Source organism: Panthera onca, chromosome B2, assembly GCF_046562875.1.
Source record: "Panthera onca isolate mPanOnc1 chromosome B2, mPanOnc1 haplotype 2, whole genome shotgun sequence".
In the NCBI taxonomy this organism is placed as follows: domain Eukaryota; kingdom Metazoa; phylum Chordata; class Mammalia; order Carnivora; family Felidae; genus Panthera; species Panthera onca.
In genome coordinates, this window is record NC_138343.1 from 76,557,036 (window position 1) to 76,571,849 (window position 14,814).

General features: G+C 34.4%; 1 protein-coding gene across 7 annotated transcripts in view; it reads right to left on the minus strand.

Moving 5' to 3' along the window:
* The window catches only part of SNX14 (sorting nexin 14), an 85,096-nt gene that overhangs the window by 29,703 nt on the left and 40,579 nt on the right, over positions 1 to 14,814 (minus strand). For 4 of the 7 annotated variants that reach the window (XM_078447122.2, XM_060616096.2, XM_060616095.2 and 1 more), the window contains 9 exons: positions 14,601 to 14,676; positions 13,561 to 13,605; positions 13,376 to 13,456; positions 13,162 to 13,276; positions 9,246 to 9,401; positions 8,819 to 8,943; positions 8,261 to 8,319; positions 6,216 to 6,242; positions 2,927 to 3,059 (listed from right to left, as the gene is read on the minus strand). In XM_078447122.2, coding sequence (XP_078303248.1) covers positions 2,927 to 3,059; positions 6,216 to 6,242; positions 8,261 to 8,319; positions 8,819 to 8,943; positions 9,246 to 9,401; positions 13,162 to 13,276; positions 13,376 to 13,456; positions 13,561 to 13,605; positions 14,601 to 14,676 — 817 coding nt within the window. Of the gene's footprint in view, positions 1 to 2,926; positions 3,060 to 6,215; positions 6,243 to 8,260; positions 8,320 to 8,818; positions 8,944 to 9,245; positions 9,402 to 13,161; positions 13,277 to 13,375; positions 13,457 to 13,560; positions 13,606 to 14,600; positions 14,677 to 14,814 lie in introns of those variants that run through there. The other 3 variants (XM_060616098.2, XM_060616097.2, XM_060616100.2) reach the window with 2 other exon arrangements.

A 14,814-nucleotide genomic window follows, 5' to 3' on the forward strand; every position in this document is an offset into this window, starting at 1 on the left:
AACACCCTTAAGTAAGTTAGATACCGTAATCCCCATTTCACATGTGAGGAAACTAAATCACAATAAAATTAAGCAATTTACCCAAGGTCACATAGCAAGGCAATATTGCCACCAAATGATCACATCAATGTTTCTAAAAGAAAATGTCTTGAGGCGCCTGGGTAGCTCAGTCGGTTAAGTGTCCGACTTTGGTTCAGGTCATGATCTCACCAGTTCATGGGTTCGAGCCCCCCCATCGCACTCTCAGAGCCTGGCTCCTGTTTCAGATTCCATGTCTCCCTCTCTCTCTGCCTCTCTCCTGCTTGTGCTCTGTCTCCATCTCTCTCAAAAATAAATAACGAACACTAAAAAAATTATTTAAAAAAATAAAATAAGTAAAAGAAAATGTCTTCCAGTTCCCATATTTGAATCACAAAGTACTTTTTAGTTGCGGTAGTGAGAGTTTCCTCTAAACTTCTTAAACAAGACAAAGACAACTCTCTAAGGTCCCATAGCTAAAAACTAGCACAGCGCTGGGGAGCCTGGCTGGCTCAGTTGGAAGAATATGTGCCTCTGATCTCACGGTCATGAGCTGGAGCCCCACAGTGGGGGTAGAGATTACTTAAAAAAATAAACTTGAAAAGAAAAGAAAAGAGAAAAGAAGAGAAGAGAGAAGAGAAGAGAAGAGAAGAGAAAAGAAAAGAAAAGAAAAGAAAAGAAAAGAAAAGAAAAGAAAAGAAAAGAAAAGAAAAGAAACGGAACGAAACGAAACGAAACGAAACGAATCTAGCACAGTGCTCTCTAAATCCTAAGTAGTACTGTCTTGGTCTGGGCCAACAGCCTCTTCACCCCTACCTTTTCTTTTCAGAATATTAGAGATTAGTTTGCTTTCTTTTCCTACTTTCCATTATCACTATCTTTTCTTCCAAATCAAGAATTTTCTTCTTCCTTGAACCACTACAAAACAGAACTCTCTCACCTTTTTGAAGATTATCCTCCTATTCCTGAAGCAAAACAAACAAACAAACAAAAAAACGAGCTTATATTGGGCAGAACAAGTAATTGGGCAGAACAAAAAAGTATGTCTTCCTGAACAAAAATTATGTTTTAAAAAGTTCACAATAACACGGGTAAATGCTTTTGTTGTAATGTTAAGAGGGAACAAAGCAGGATAGCGAACTATATACTATACATATACATTATATATAATGGTGTACCCTAATCTATGTGGATGAGAAAGGAAAGGTACTTTTTAAAAAAGAAAACCACCAAAATGTTAATAGAGAGGTGAGTTATTAGGTGTTACAATTATGGGTGGTATTTTAAATGTTTCCAATTTTCCATATTATTAAAAAATTGAGACTATAATATACTATATTATTATATTATATAATATATATTATATATATTATATTATATAATATACTATATTATAGTATATTATAATATACTATAAATTAAATTTTAATTTAAAAATTAAAAAATATATAAACATCATTTTGAAAAATGACTGCTTCCTCTGGTTTACTGTCTTTCTTCTACCCACACTTTTAAGAAAAATCAAGGGCAGGGGCACCTGTATGGCTCAGTCAGTTAAAGCATCTAACTCTTGATTTTGGCTTAGGTCATGATCTCACAGTTTGTGTGATCCAGCCCCATGTCGGGCTTGGAATTTTCTCGCTCGCGCTCTCTCTCTCTCTCTTTCTCTCTCTCTGCCCCTCCCCCATTCATGTTCACTCTCTCAAAATAAACAAACTTAAAAAAAAAGGGGGGGGTATAAACAGAAAAAAAAATGTTGTATTTAGATTACCTAAGAAGGAAAAAAAAAAGAATTAAATTTTTTTCCACTTAAACTATGAAAAAGCAATGAATGTCCTCGATAATTCATCACTGCAATGGGACAGAGGTCAAAAGGAAGAAGTACAGAGAAAAAAATGTGTTAATTTACTCCTCTCTTCCCCCATTCCTTCTTCTTGGTCATTGCCAATCCAATCACTATTATTCATCCCTTTTATATCCAGGTTAGTGAATCTCTAAGGGGAAAGTCTCTGTCTTAATCATTTTATCTCCAGTGCTCAGAGTCATTAATGGGCAAAATAAGGATACAGGGACTCTATTTAATAAAGATTTATTAAACAAATAAAAAGCACAAATGAGACAGTATCTGTCTTTATAGAACTAATTGGTATGGAAAACAATCATAAACATATCATTTCAAATACACTATATGGTACATGTTTTAACATAAGATCTAATAAGGGGCACAAAGGAGAGAATGTTCAATTCCACTGGGGGACCCAGATAAAGGTTTATGGGAGAGGCTGGATTCTGAAAGTTAAGTATGAACTTTCTAGGTACATATAAAGGTAGGGCATTTTAAGGGCAGCATGTGCAAAGATCACAAAAATAAAATAGTATGGTGGGTTAATGTGCATATAAATCAACTGGGAATCTTGTTAAAATGCGAACTGATTTAGTAGGTCTAGGATGGAAGCAGACATTCTACATTTTAATAAGCTCCCAGGTAATGCTGACGCTGCTGACGTACCAATCACAGTTTGAGTAGCAAGGGGTCATGGTTAGAGCCCCACGTTGCGGGTAGGACATTTATCAACAGTTCTGTTTGCCTGGACCATATGGCTGGAAAGAGATAAGGTGAGGAAACAAAGTAAAAGCCTAACCAAAGGATGGTAAATTGTTTGACTTTTATAACTATCACAGCTCAACAGAAACCATTCTGGCCTTAACAAGAAGTTAACTTAGTGCTCAGGAACTTTACCAATTAGATTAGCATCATAAAACTATAATAACTAATGAAAAAAATAAGACATTGAAGTCTGAAATAAGTAAAATAAAGGAGAGGGAAAATAGAAAGTAAGCATATCATTTTTTATGCCATTGTAGGTCTGAAGTTATACATACATCAAACTGAAAAATTTTTACTTACAAAGTCATCTTCACCTTCGGCTAACCCATAATTAGGCAACATAGCTCCCTCCATTGTGGTACTTTTGAATACTCCTTTAATTTTGCTACCTATTCTGCTGATTCCAAATGATTCTCCTCTCTTCTGTGTGCTCCTAAATATTAAACAAAAACGTATCAAGTACACAGCAAATTATCACGACATTCTAGTTTATTAACAATAATTAAAATATGTGTGAAAAGAGTAAACTGAAGGTACAGCTAACATAACTTTTTGGAGTTCTTAGTCATCTAGATCAAGTCCCAGGATCTCAGAAGCCAAAAGTGACATTTAAAGTCTAAATTTGGGGGTATGAATAAATGGGACAATATTTATCAATAAACATTTGGAATTGGGCGCCTGGGTGGCTTAGTCAGTTAAGCATCTGACTCTTGGTTTCAGCTCAGGTTATGATCTCATGATTTCGTGAATTCAAGCTGCACATCAGGCTCTGCACTGGCAGCCAGAGCCTGCTTGGAGTTCTCTCTCTCCCTCTCTCTCTGCCCCTTCCCAACTCATGCTGTCTTCTCTCAAAATAACAATAAATAAACTTTAAAAAAATAATAAAAAAAATAAAAATGTGGAATTTACCTATTTAACTTTAAAACATTAACTGAACTAGAATGAAGATTAGAGCCCCCTAGTGGTATGTAGTTCTTATTGCCATACATATTTTGAACTAATGTGTTGAGACCAACATTCAAAACAAGGTATCCGTTTAGAACTGTACCACTAAAATAACATAGTATATAACAGAAAAATATATAAAACTATGACCTTCTCAGTCCTTCATTTTTATTTTTTGAATTTTTTTAATGTTTGTTCATTTTTAATTTTTCTATTGCATTTATTTATTTTTGAGAAACAGAGAGAGACAGAGCACAAGTAGGGGAGGGGCAGAGTGAGGAGACACAGAATCTGAAGCAGGCTTGACGCAGCAGGCTTGACGCGGTGCTCGAACTCACAAACCGTGAGATCATCACCTGAGCCGAAGTCAAGACGCCTAACCGACTGAGTCACCCAGGCACCCCAATGTTTGTTCATTTTTGAGAGAAGAGAGAAAGACAGAGAGAGACAGAGACAGAGAGAGAGAGCTCAAATAGGGGAGGGGCAGACAGAGAGGGAGACACAGAATCAGAAGCAAGGCTCCAGATTGAGCTGTCAGCACAGAGTTCAATGCCAGGCTCAAACTCACAGACCTCAAGATCATGACCTGAGCCCAAGTCGGACGCTTAACCAACAGCCACCCAGGTGCCCATGGGTGCCCCATTTTTAGAAATTAACAACAAAAAAATTCTGTCCTCTATGACTAAAAATTTTTAAGCAAATATCAACTTTATATTCCTATAAGGAATGAAGTACAAAGTGTATCTTACCTGACTTCAAAGTAACAAAAAGATAACATGCCCAAGGGATGGAAAAAACATGCCAAAGGGAAGGGTTAGCAATAAACATAAGGACAAAAGCAAATGTAGCCTAAGGAAGCAGCCTGCTCCGCCATATATACTAAATGTTGGTTTTGTAATTTTTTTTCAAAAGTGAATTTCTAAAAGCAGAAATAGTTGGAAAGCAACAACAAAAAATAAGCCAAAAAGCAGCAAAAATTTCCTCCATTACAGTCCACTGTCCCATGTTTCAGTAAATAAAAGCAGAACTTTTATTCAATTTAAAACTCACTCATGCTCTCCATGTAATGCTGCCCGTACAACTGATACCCAAATAAAAATTACTATTTTAAAATTCAAAAGTTTGTTTTGAATGCTTAATTTAATGGATAGCTACTATTCCTACAAGCAAAACTTATTTATTGAAATAATGCAACAATTACAAAAATAAAAATAATTTGATCAAGTTTTAAATATATCTGGTACATTAGTAACATGTGCATTTTATACACATCCAAGGAGAAAAATCAAACCTAATTTAAAACTGGAAAAACTCTAATAATAAATAGTAGTAAAATGGGTAAACTAGAAGATTATTTTATTTAAACAAGCATATGTTGTTTTTTGAAAAAAATCTAGGACTGTAAACACAATTCTCTGATAGAATGTTTCCAAAACCAATTATGAAAATGTTAACGAAGTATTACTAAAACCTCTAGAATCCAGATAGATTATTCTAGTTTCTAGAACCTAGACAGATTATAAAAAATTGGGCTTTTAAAATCTGAAATATTTTTTAAAGTATCTCATTTCTAATTATCCCCAGAAATACAGAAATATTATACTTCTTGCTTTGAAAAATAAAGTTCCTTAAACACAAGTAATTCTAAAAGTAATTTAGGGGGTGCCTGGGTGGCTCAGTCAGTTGAACATCTGACTCTTGATTTCAGCTCAGGTCCTGATCCCAGTTGTGGGATCGAGCCCCCCATCAGGTTCCTTGCTGAGCATGGAGTCTGCCTAAGATTCTCTCTCCCTCTGTCCCTCTCCTCCACTCATGTTCTCTCTCCCTCTCTCTCTCTCTCAAATAATTAATAAATCAACACAAGTAATTTAACAAAACCAATAACAAAAAACTAAGTTGAGGCACCCGGGTGGTTCAGTCGGTTAAGCAGCCAACTTCGGCTCAGGTCATGATCTCGCAATTTGTGAGTTCTAGCCCCATGTCAGGCTCTGTGCTGACAGCTCAGGGCCTGGAGCCTGCTTTGGATTCTGTGTCTCTTTCTCTCCTCCTCGTGCTCTGTGTCTGCCTGTCTATCTCTCTCTCTCTTTCTCTCTCAAAAATAAATAAACGTTAAACAAAAATTTTTTTTTAAATGAGTCAATAGCCTTGAACAGCTAGGTACTAACTTTTCATTTTATTTTAAACTGACATTTTATGACATATATCATGCTATTTCAAAAAAGAGATATCTAAAATCAAATTAGAGATTAATTTTATTATTTTTTTAAGTTTATTTATTTTGAGAGAGAGAGAGAGAGAGAGAGAGAGGAGAGAGAGAGAAGCACATGTGCACAAGCCAGGGGTAGAGAGAGGACAGAGAGAATCCCAAGCAGGCCCCACACTGCCAGCACGGAGCCTAATGCAGGGCTAGCACCACGAACCGTGAGGTAGTGACCTGAGCAGAAGTCAAGACACTTAACCGACGGAGCCACCCAGGTGCCCCAGAGGTTAATTTTAAAAGGATATCCCAAATAGCTGATATAAAGGCAGTAGTAATAGCAGTGTTTCCTTTTTTCCTTTGTGTTGTACTTTGTTTTGGGTATACTATCCGAACTTAAACAGACAAATTATACAGAAAAAAATCACATGCTGTCTCAAGACTTACCGAAAATCATCCAAACTTAGGCTACCTCTGCAGTAACAGATAGATGAAATTATATAAGGAAAGGAGAGAGAGAAAGCCCAGATATTAAACAAGTTTCACTTCAGAACACAAAACAAAATTTAAAAGCTTTAAAAGTTACACAGGTGGATAGCATTCATCTCTGCAAAGAGAAAGAATTTTTGTAACATAATAAAGGAAAGAAAAAGCACAATGGCTCATTTGGGGGGTTTTGGGAGTATGAATTCTAGATCATTAAAAAAAAGTTCTTAAACAAGTATGTCAGGAAATAATTTTGTATTTTTTGCCTTCATTTAGGCATACCATTTGCTTGATATCGTGGAAAGTATGCAGAGACTAAGCCACCAAAAACTTAGCACAAAAGACAAATTCAATGTTTTCCAACATGAAATCCAAGTTTGTATTAGATATAATTATGTGTCCTTCACACATCTTTAGTTTGAGTATTTTGAAAAGTAGGTTTTAGGCTAAGAAACAAAGCTAACAAAAGATCTCTAAATATAGTTTTTTAAGTTATTCTTTGAGTGTGGAAGAAACAGAACAATAGGTTAACATTAATGCCTTAAAATTTTATTTTTAAAATACAATTAAATAGAACTCAGAGATAAAATACATGAATAAATACTTTAGATTCTTTAAGTCACTTAGCAAATTAGCAATGTTACTCTAAATTTTCAATGAGAGAATGTTAAGTAAATCTTTTACTTACTCTATATAGATAAATGAGGAAGTATCACAGAAGCAGAGGACTGACAAGACTCATAGTTAATATTAAAATCAGGTCAATATAAAGAAAAACATACTTTTAAAGACCATAATCAGTACCCAGAATGAAAAGAAACCATATTTTGTTCCTGTTTATTTTATATTTTAAAGACAGCAAAATTATGTAATAGGTTGAACACAACGAGATGATCTCAAAGTGGCAAAGAAAGCTTTCCATCTCTGAAGTTATGACTTAACTATTCGGTAGGCTTGTGAGATCAAAGAACCACTTCCCCTTAAATCGTCCTGTAGAGGAGGGCGATTAAGTTTAATATCCTACTGTGGCACTCCAAATATCCTATATCTATAAACAGCAATAAATTCCACCTGTTTCTCAAATGATACTGGAAAATTTGATAAAAGTCTTAAAAAAGTATTCAAATCAAAGAAGTGTTTGGATTGGGTAAAGTATGCTATTTTAAATAACATGATGGAATTTTGTTAAATCAATGTTTCATGATTGTAATATATAAATTCAACAATCAAGAAATTCCCATCTGTTTCTACATCCCTTAGTTATATCAAAAAATGCAATACATTTTCTCCATAGCTAAGGCTTTCACATTTTTCCTTGTACTATCTAAAAAACTACTCTAGTTTCTAACCTATCTACTTCTATCTTTGTACCACATCTCCAACTTATTTATGTATTTACTAGATTCTTGCTCAAACTGGAAGGTTTTGAGAACAATGTGAATATCTATTCTGTGGATTTATACATTTGATACCTGTATCAATTTTGTACATATAACAATGTAAGGAAAAACCAAGGTATTAATTATCCAGTTTATAAATGGATAAAGCACTCTCTTCTGTTATTTCTTTGGGTTATTTAACTGCACAGAAGGTGAGAAGGGAAAGAAAGAAAAAACCCTCCACATTTGTAACCCGTAAGTACTCTAACATAAAATATTCTCTGAGGGAAAAAAAAAAACCTGCCTAAAGTTGACTTATCTATAGATTTCTTTTATGCAAGTAGTTCACAGGATCTAATAAAGCAGGTGATCAAGCACTAATATGTATTAATTATGATATTAGCAAGGCAATGGTGTGTATCTTGTTAAGTTTTTCTAAATTAACTTCAGGCATTTTCAGGTTACTATATGTAGTACAATTATATAATTACTTAATAAAATGTCTACTTATGTAGCAACGGAACCACACAAAGAAAAACAGTTAATAAAGACAAAGATAGTATCACAAGAATGATTAGCATCAACAAGTACAAAAACCACACCACACAGATGACTTACTATACTCACCTGTTCAATTTTGAATTGCGTGTTGGTGATTCTGCACCTCTTAAAAGTTGCCTGAAATACTTCAAAAAATTATGATTTATTAAACTATTTTATTTTTAAAAATGCTACTTTACCCTACTACTTTCCAGGTTAAAGAAAACAAAATTTAAATCAAATGAAAACAACCATAGACAAATAGAGTAAGGATTAAAATATTGCAAATAGAGATATTCAGGCCATTTAATTTCCACATGTCTATAGTAATGTACGTAAAAGAAGAATGGAGTTTCTGCATCACCACAGCATTACACAGCCACTGAGGCATATGCCATATCAGGTGGATCTATTTGGCCATAGTCATCTACCTAATCATATATATACAAATACAGTTTTGGTATTGAGAATCATTTTTACAATAAACTTCTAATCTCCATTAATTTATGTAGTAAAACATAGTACTCACTTTTTTAGTTAATGTTTTATTTTTATTTTGCTTTTTGAATCACTCACCTACTGATATCAAAGCCATTATTAAATTTTGAAGGAAAATTCTCAAACAAGATTAATATTTTGACTTACCTCATCACTGTGGCAGAACATAGGTGTAAACACATTCTCTAAGAGAGACAGTACATGTTCATATGCTTCAAAAAGGCATCTCATAGTTTGAAGTTTCACAACATCTATATAAGGGCCTTCAGCAACTATTAAAAAAATTATATTGTAGAGATTGTTTATGAATACCATAAATACATTATATATTAGTTTAAAATGACAGTGAAAGAACAAACAGTCCTAAAATTATGTTTTGCAGAAAATCCACTTATAAGGTACAGAAATCACACTAGGATGAGGAATCAGAACAAGTTCTGGCAAGTATTAGCTATGTGAATTGTGAGTAAATTTCTCATCAAAGCTTTTATCTTGTTAGGTGAATACAGGAGAAAACTCTGAAAACATTAAAAGTGGTAAAAGGGCTATATTCTCATCAACATCTTTGACTTACTTTTTTGAATCTCTTCTACAATAAAGGGATCAAATCGAATTTTGTCAATACTTTCATCCAAACAATAGGTTTTATAAATCTTCTGCAACTCTTCATGAAGAGACAGCATTTCATCATTTGACAACTCTGGTCGCAAAATTCTATCATTGAATTCCTCTAGCAAATTAGGAAAAAGTAAGAAAAAATGAATTCTTTCAATACAACACAATATAAAACATAATATATTATTCCCAGTCTAATTGTAATCAATATTAAAAATAGAAATCACAATCTATTCATTTTAAGCTTTTAAAATAATTTTAATTGGAAATAAAATAACTACCCAGATGAAAGAAAAACTTTTAACCAAATATTTTCTATATTAACATAAAATATGTAAACACTTGCACAGCAATACGAATTTCTAAAATTCAGAATAGTAAACAGATTTCTAAAACTTTTATTTAAAGAACATATTTGATTGACTTCTTATACCAATGGTCATTAATATTTTGAAATCTAATTCACTAAGTAACAGTGAAACTTAAGGCTTTTTAAAGTTCCAATGTTTTTAAATAATATTTCCTTCCATCATGGAGACTACAGACTACTGATGGAGCTGAGTATGTAAACAAATGAATCATTTTTTTTTTAATGACAGATGACAGCAGTAGGAGAGACAAAATATTAACTGCCTTTTCTTATTAGAAGAGGTAGTAATACGGAATTCACTCCCTAATTCTTAATTACCCAACTGAAACAGAGAGGAAAGAAAAGAGTTTTAAAAAAGGGAACACCACATATATGATCCTGGGATAATAGCAAATTCATATAATTGGAGTCTCAAAAGGAAAGAAGAAAGAAAATGAGGCAGCATATCTGAAGTGGTAACAGCCAAGAATTTTCAAAAAGGATGAAAGACACCAACCCATTCTGATACCCATTTTTTTAAGTTTATTTACTTATTTTGAGAGAGAGAGAGAGCACACACAAGCAGGGATGGGGCAGAGAAGGAGAGTGAGAATCCCAAGGCAACATATCCAAGACTCTCAGTACAACCCAAGAAGAACATATAAAAAGAAAACTACATAGTAGAGTCAAATTGCTGAGAAACAAAAATAAAGAGGAAATCGTAAAACCAGCTAGAGGATATCTACAAAAAAGCCCAGGGTAATACCATACTTAATGGTATAACACTAAGTGATTTCCCCATAAGATCAGGAACAAAACCAAGGATATCAACTTTCACCACTTCTATTCAACATTATTGTAAAGGGCCTAGCCATTGTAATAGGCAAGAGAAAGAAACATAAGGCATAAACACTACAAAGGAAAAAGTAAAACTGTATTGCAGTTGACACAATTACATATGTAGAAAATCTTAAGGAAATATATGAAAAAGCTACCAGAACTAATAAATGAATGCAGCAATGACACAGGATACAAAGTCAATATGCAAAATTGTTCTCTTTCTGTATATTAGCAACAATTTAAAAATTTTTTTAAATTTTTTTAATGTTTTGTTTACTTTTGAGAGAGAGTGCGAGTGGGGGAGGGGCAGTGACAGAGGTAGACAGAGGTGGAGGTCTCCCTCTATCTCTGCCCCTCCCCTGATCACACTCTGTCTCTCTCTCTCAAAAATAAACATTAAAAAAAAAATCCTATATAGTCAAAATAATCAACACTGTAGTACTGGCCAAAAAAACAGACATACGGATCAATGGAACAGAAGAGAATCCAGAAACACACATATATGATTAAATAATTTAACAATTCAAGATGGGAAAGAAATGACTCTTCAGAAAAAGTATCAGAGGGTGCCTGGGTGGCTCAGTTGGTTAAGTGTCTAACTTTTGATTTCAGCTCAGGTCAGGATATCACAGTTCACGAGACTGAGCCCCACATCAGGCTCCATGCTGATATAGTAAAGAACCTGCTTGGGATTCTCGCTCTTCTTTTCTGACCCATCCCTGCTTGTGCGCTCTCTCTCTCTCACTCAAAATAAATAAATAAACTTAAAAACATGAGTATCAGAAAAACTGGATATCCATAACCATACGAAGGGAAAAAATCAAACTCCACTCCTATCTAATACCAATACAAAAAGATTTCAAGGTCACAAACCTACATGTAAAATATAAAACTATAAAGCATGTAGAGAAAAACAGGCATCTAGAGATAATATCACCTTGACTTTGGGTAACAAACATTTCTTATGGAAGTCTCTGAAAGCACTACCCGTAAATATAGATCTACTGAATTATCATCAAAATTTTAAAATTCTACTCATCAAAACTATTCAGAAAATGAAAACACAAGTCATAGTCTGATCTCTGACAAAAGAGTTGCATCTAGAATATATAAAGAACTCTGGGGCACATGGGTAGCTCAGTCAGGTAAGTGTCCAACTCTCAATTTCAGCTCAGGTCATGATCTCAGTTTGTGGGATCAAGCTCTGCATCAGGCTCCATGCTGACAGCACAGAGCCTGCGTGGGATTCTCTCTCTCCCCCTCCCCTGCTTCTCTCTCCATCCCTCTCAAAACAAATAAATAAACTTAAAAAAAAAAATTCCTATAACTCAATGACAAGAAAAACAATTCAATAAAAAATAGGGAAAAGACTTAAACACTTCCACATACCAAGATATTCGAATGACCAATAAGCATATGATAAAGTGTTCAACACTAGTCATTAGAGAAATGCAAGTTAAAAGCACAAGATACCACCACACACCCACTAAAATGGCTAAAATTAAAAAAATAAATAAATACCACCAAATTTTTGTAAAGATGTAAAGCAACCAGAATTCTCACATATTGCTAAGGAGGATACAACCACTCAAAAATAGTACAACCACTTTGGAAAACAATTTGGTAATTTCTCATATAACAAAATATATATCTACCCTGTGACCCAGCAATTCTATTTCCAGTTATTAAACATATGCCCAACAGAAATCTTTAGACAAGAATATGCATAGCAATTTTCTTTATAATAGCTCAAAAGTGAAAGCAGTCCAGATACCCATCCACAAGAATGAATTTAAAAAAAAAAAAAAAAAAAAAAGCCCACGCTGTGGTACACTCATATAAAAGAGTATTACTTAGCAATAAAAAAGAGCAAACTATTCCTCTACACAACAACCTGAATCAATCTTAAAAAGCATAATCTTAAATCAATGAAGCCAGGCACAAAAGAGTACACACGATGTACTCCACTTCTATCAGGAAACGGTACAAGCAAAAGTAATCTGTGGGGAAAGGAATGAGAGCTGTGTTGGCTCTGGCAGGAGTGGGAGCAGGGGTAGCTCGTCTGGGAAGGACCCCAACTTTCTGGAGTGATGGAAACATTCTGTATCTTGATAAAGGAGTAGGTTACACAGATGTACAGATGTCTCCAAACTGACCAAACTGTACATTTAAGTTCTATGAGTTTCACTGTAAATTACACCTCAATTTTTTTTAAGTTATATTTAAAAAGGAAGTCAGTTGGGGTGCCTGGGTGGCTAAGTCGGTTGGGCGTCCAACTCTGGCTCTGGTCACGATTTCGTGGTTTGTGAGTTCGAGCCCTGTGTCGGGCTCTGTGCTGACAGCTCAGAGCCTGGAGCCTGCTTCGGACTCTGTGTCTCCTTCTCTCTCTGCCCCTCCCCCACTTGTGCTCTGTCTCTATCAAAAATAAGTAAGTGTAAAAAACTTTTTAAAAAATAAAGAGGAGGTCAGTTGATCGAGGTCAGTTATAGATTATGTTACAATGTGGAAAGGAGTGGACACCAGAGACAACTCAAAGGTGATCTTAGAATACCTAGTAAAAAGAAATTTAGTACAATGACACACTACAACAACATCGAATCTGATCTAAATACTCAAATATATTTAAAATATGTAATATATTAAAAAGTATAAAAATGACTTTGCTAAAGTGCACGGTAAGCCTCACCCACAGTCAGACATATCTGCAATACATGCACTGCTCCTTCTTGTTTCAGAAAGTTCATAAAACGAAATAAGAGATCTTGCTGCTCTCTGATTTGCTTCAATTCTAACTTCAGCACCTTGATACAATATGAGAGAAGGGTAAGTTAAGGCCATATAAACACATGATAAAATTGTTTATATCAAAAGTAATATATGTTATTGGTAAAAATACTTACAGATGGCTTTTTATTTCTAGGTTCTGCGAATTTCTGCAAGAATGGAACCAAAGGGGAAGGCAGTTCAGTTGCTTTTTCAGGCTTTGAAGAAAGAGAATTTATTAATTCAATACAAGTGCCATGTGACTGGACAGATATAAATCAAAAATTAAATGCAATCTGAATGTTTCTAATATAATACTCACTGGACTGTCATCTATGAAGATGATAAGCAAATGATTCACAGTATCCTAATGGAAAATAATACACATAGGTCAAAATAATTCCATTACCATCTTCTCCCAAAATTCTCAAAGCTTTTTTCATATCGTGGAAGTTTCTAGAAAAATGAAGAAAATATGGAACAGTGGCAAAGCATCTACACATATGTAATATAGAGGGACTTTAAAAAATCTGTGATGCAGGGCCTCACTTTTAGGAAAGTGGGCAAAGAAAAGTTATTCTGACTTTGGCATTTAAAATGTTTATATGGGTGCCTGGGTGGCTCAGTCGGTTAAATGTCTGACTTCAGCTCAGGTCATGATTTCACGGTTTGTGCATTCAAGCCCCATGCCAGGCTCTGCGCTGTCAGTGTAAAGCCTACTTCAGATCTTCTGTCTCCCTCTCTTTCTCTGCCCCTCCCCTGCTTACACATGTGCTCACTCTCTCTCTCTCTCAAAAATAAACAATAAATAAAAAAAACTTTAAAACAACACCTGGCATAATGTAAATACTCCATACATGTAAAAATAAATTATTCCTGTTTCTTCAAAATCTTACTAGTTCAAGTAAGAGGAACTGAAGTGTCCATCAATGGATGAATAAACAGAAAAATGTGGTATATACCTACAATGGAATATTATTCATCCTTAATAAGGAATGAAATTCCAATATATGCTACAACATGGATAAATCTTGGAGACATCACGCTAAGGGAAATAAGACTGTCACAAACAGACAAATACTGACTGGACCCACTTATATGAGGTACCCAGAGTAGTCAAATTCATAGAGATAGGAAGTGCAGTGATGGTTGCCAGGGGCTAGGAGGAAGAATAGAGAATTATTATTTAATGAGTACAGAGTTTCAGTTTTGTAAGATGAAAAGATTCTACAGATGAGTGGTAGTGATGGTTGCTCAACAATGAATGTATTTGATACCACTGAACTATACATATAAAAACATTTAAGATGATAAATTTTGTATATATTTTACCACAATTCAAAACCATTTTTTAAGCCTTACTGGATCAGCTAGGAAATCCAAAGATGGAAGGAACACTGAACCAGACAGGATCTCTCTTAAAAGTAAGGTCAGGGATCTGGAAAAATAAACAGTATTATACATATTTAGTGATTTACATCAGTTCTTACCTGGGGATCTTGTTAAAATGCAGACTAATTCAATAGATATGTCCCAAGATTCTGCATTTCTAAAAAGTTCCCAAGTAATGCACATG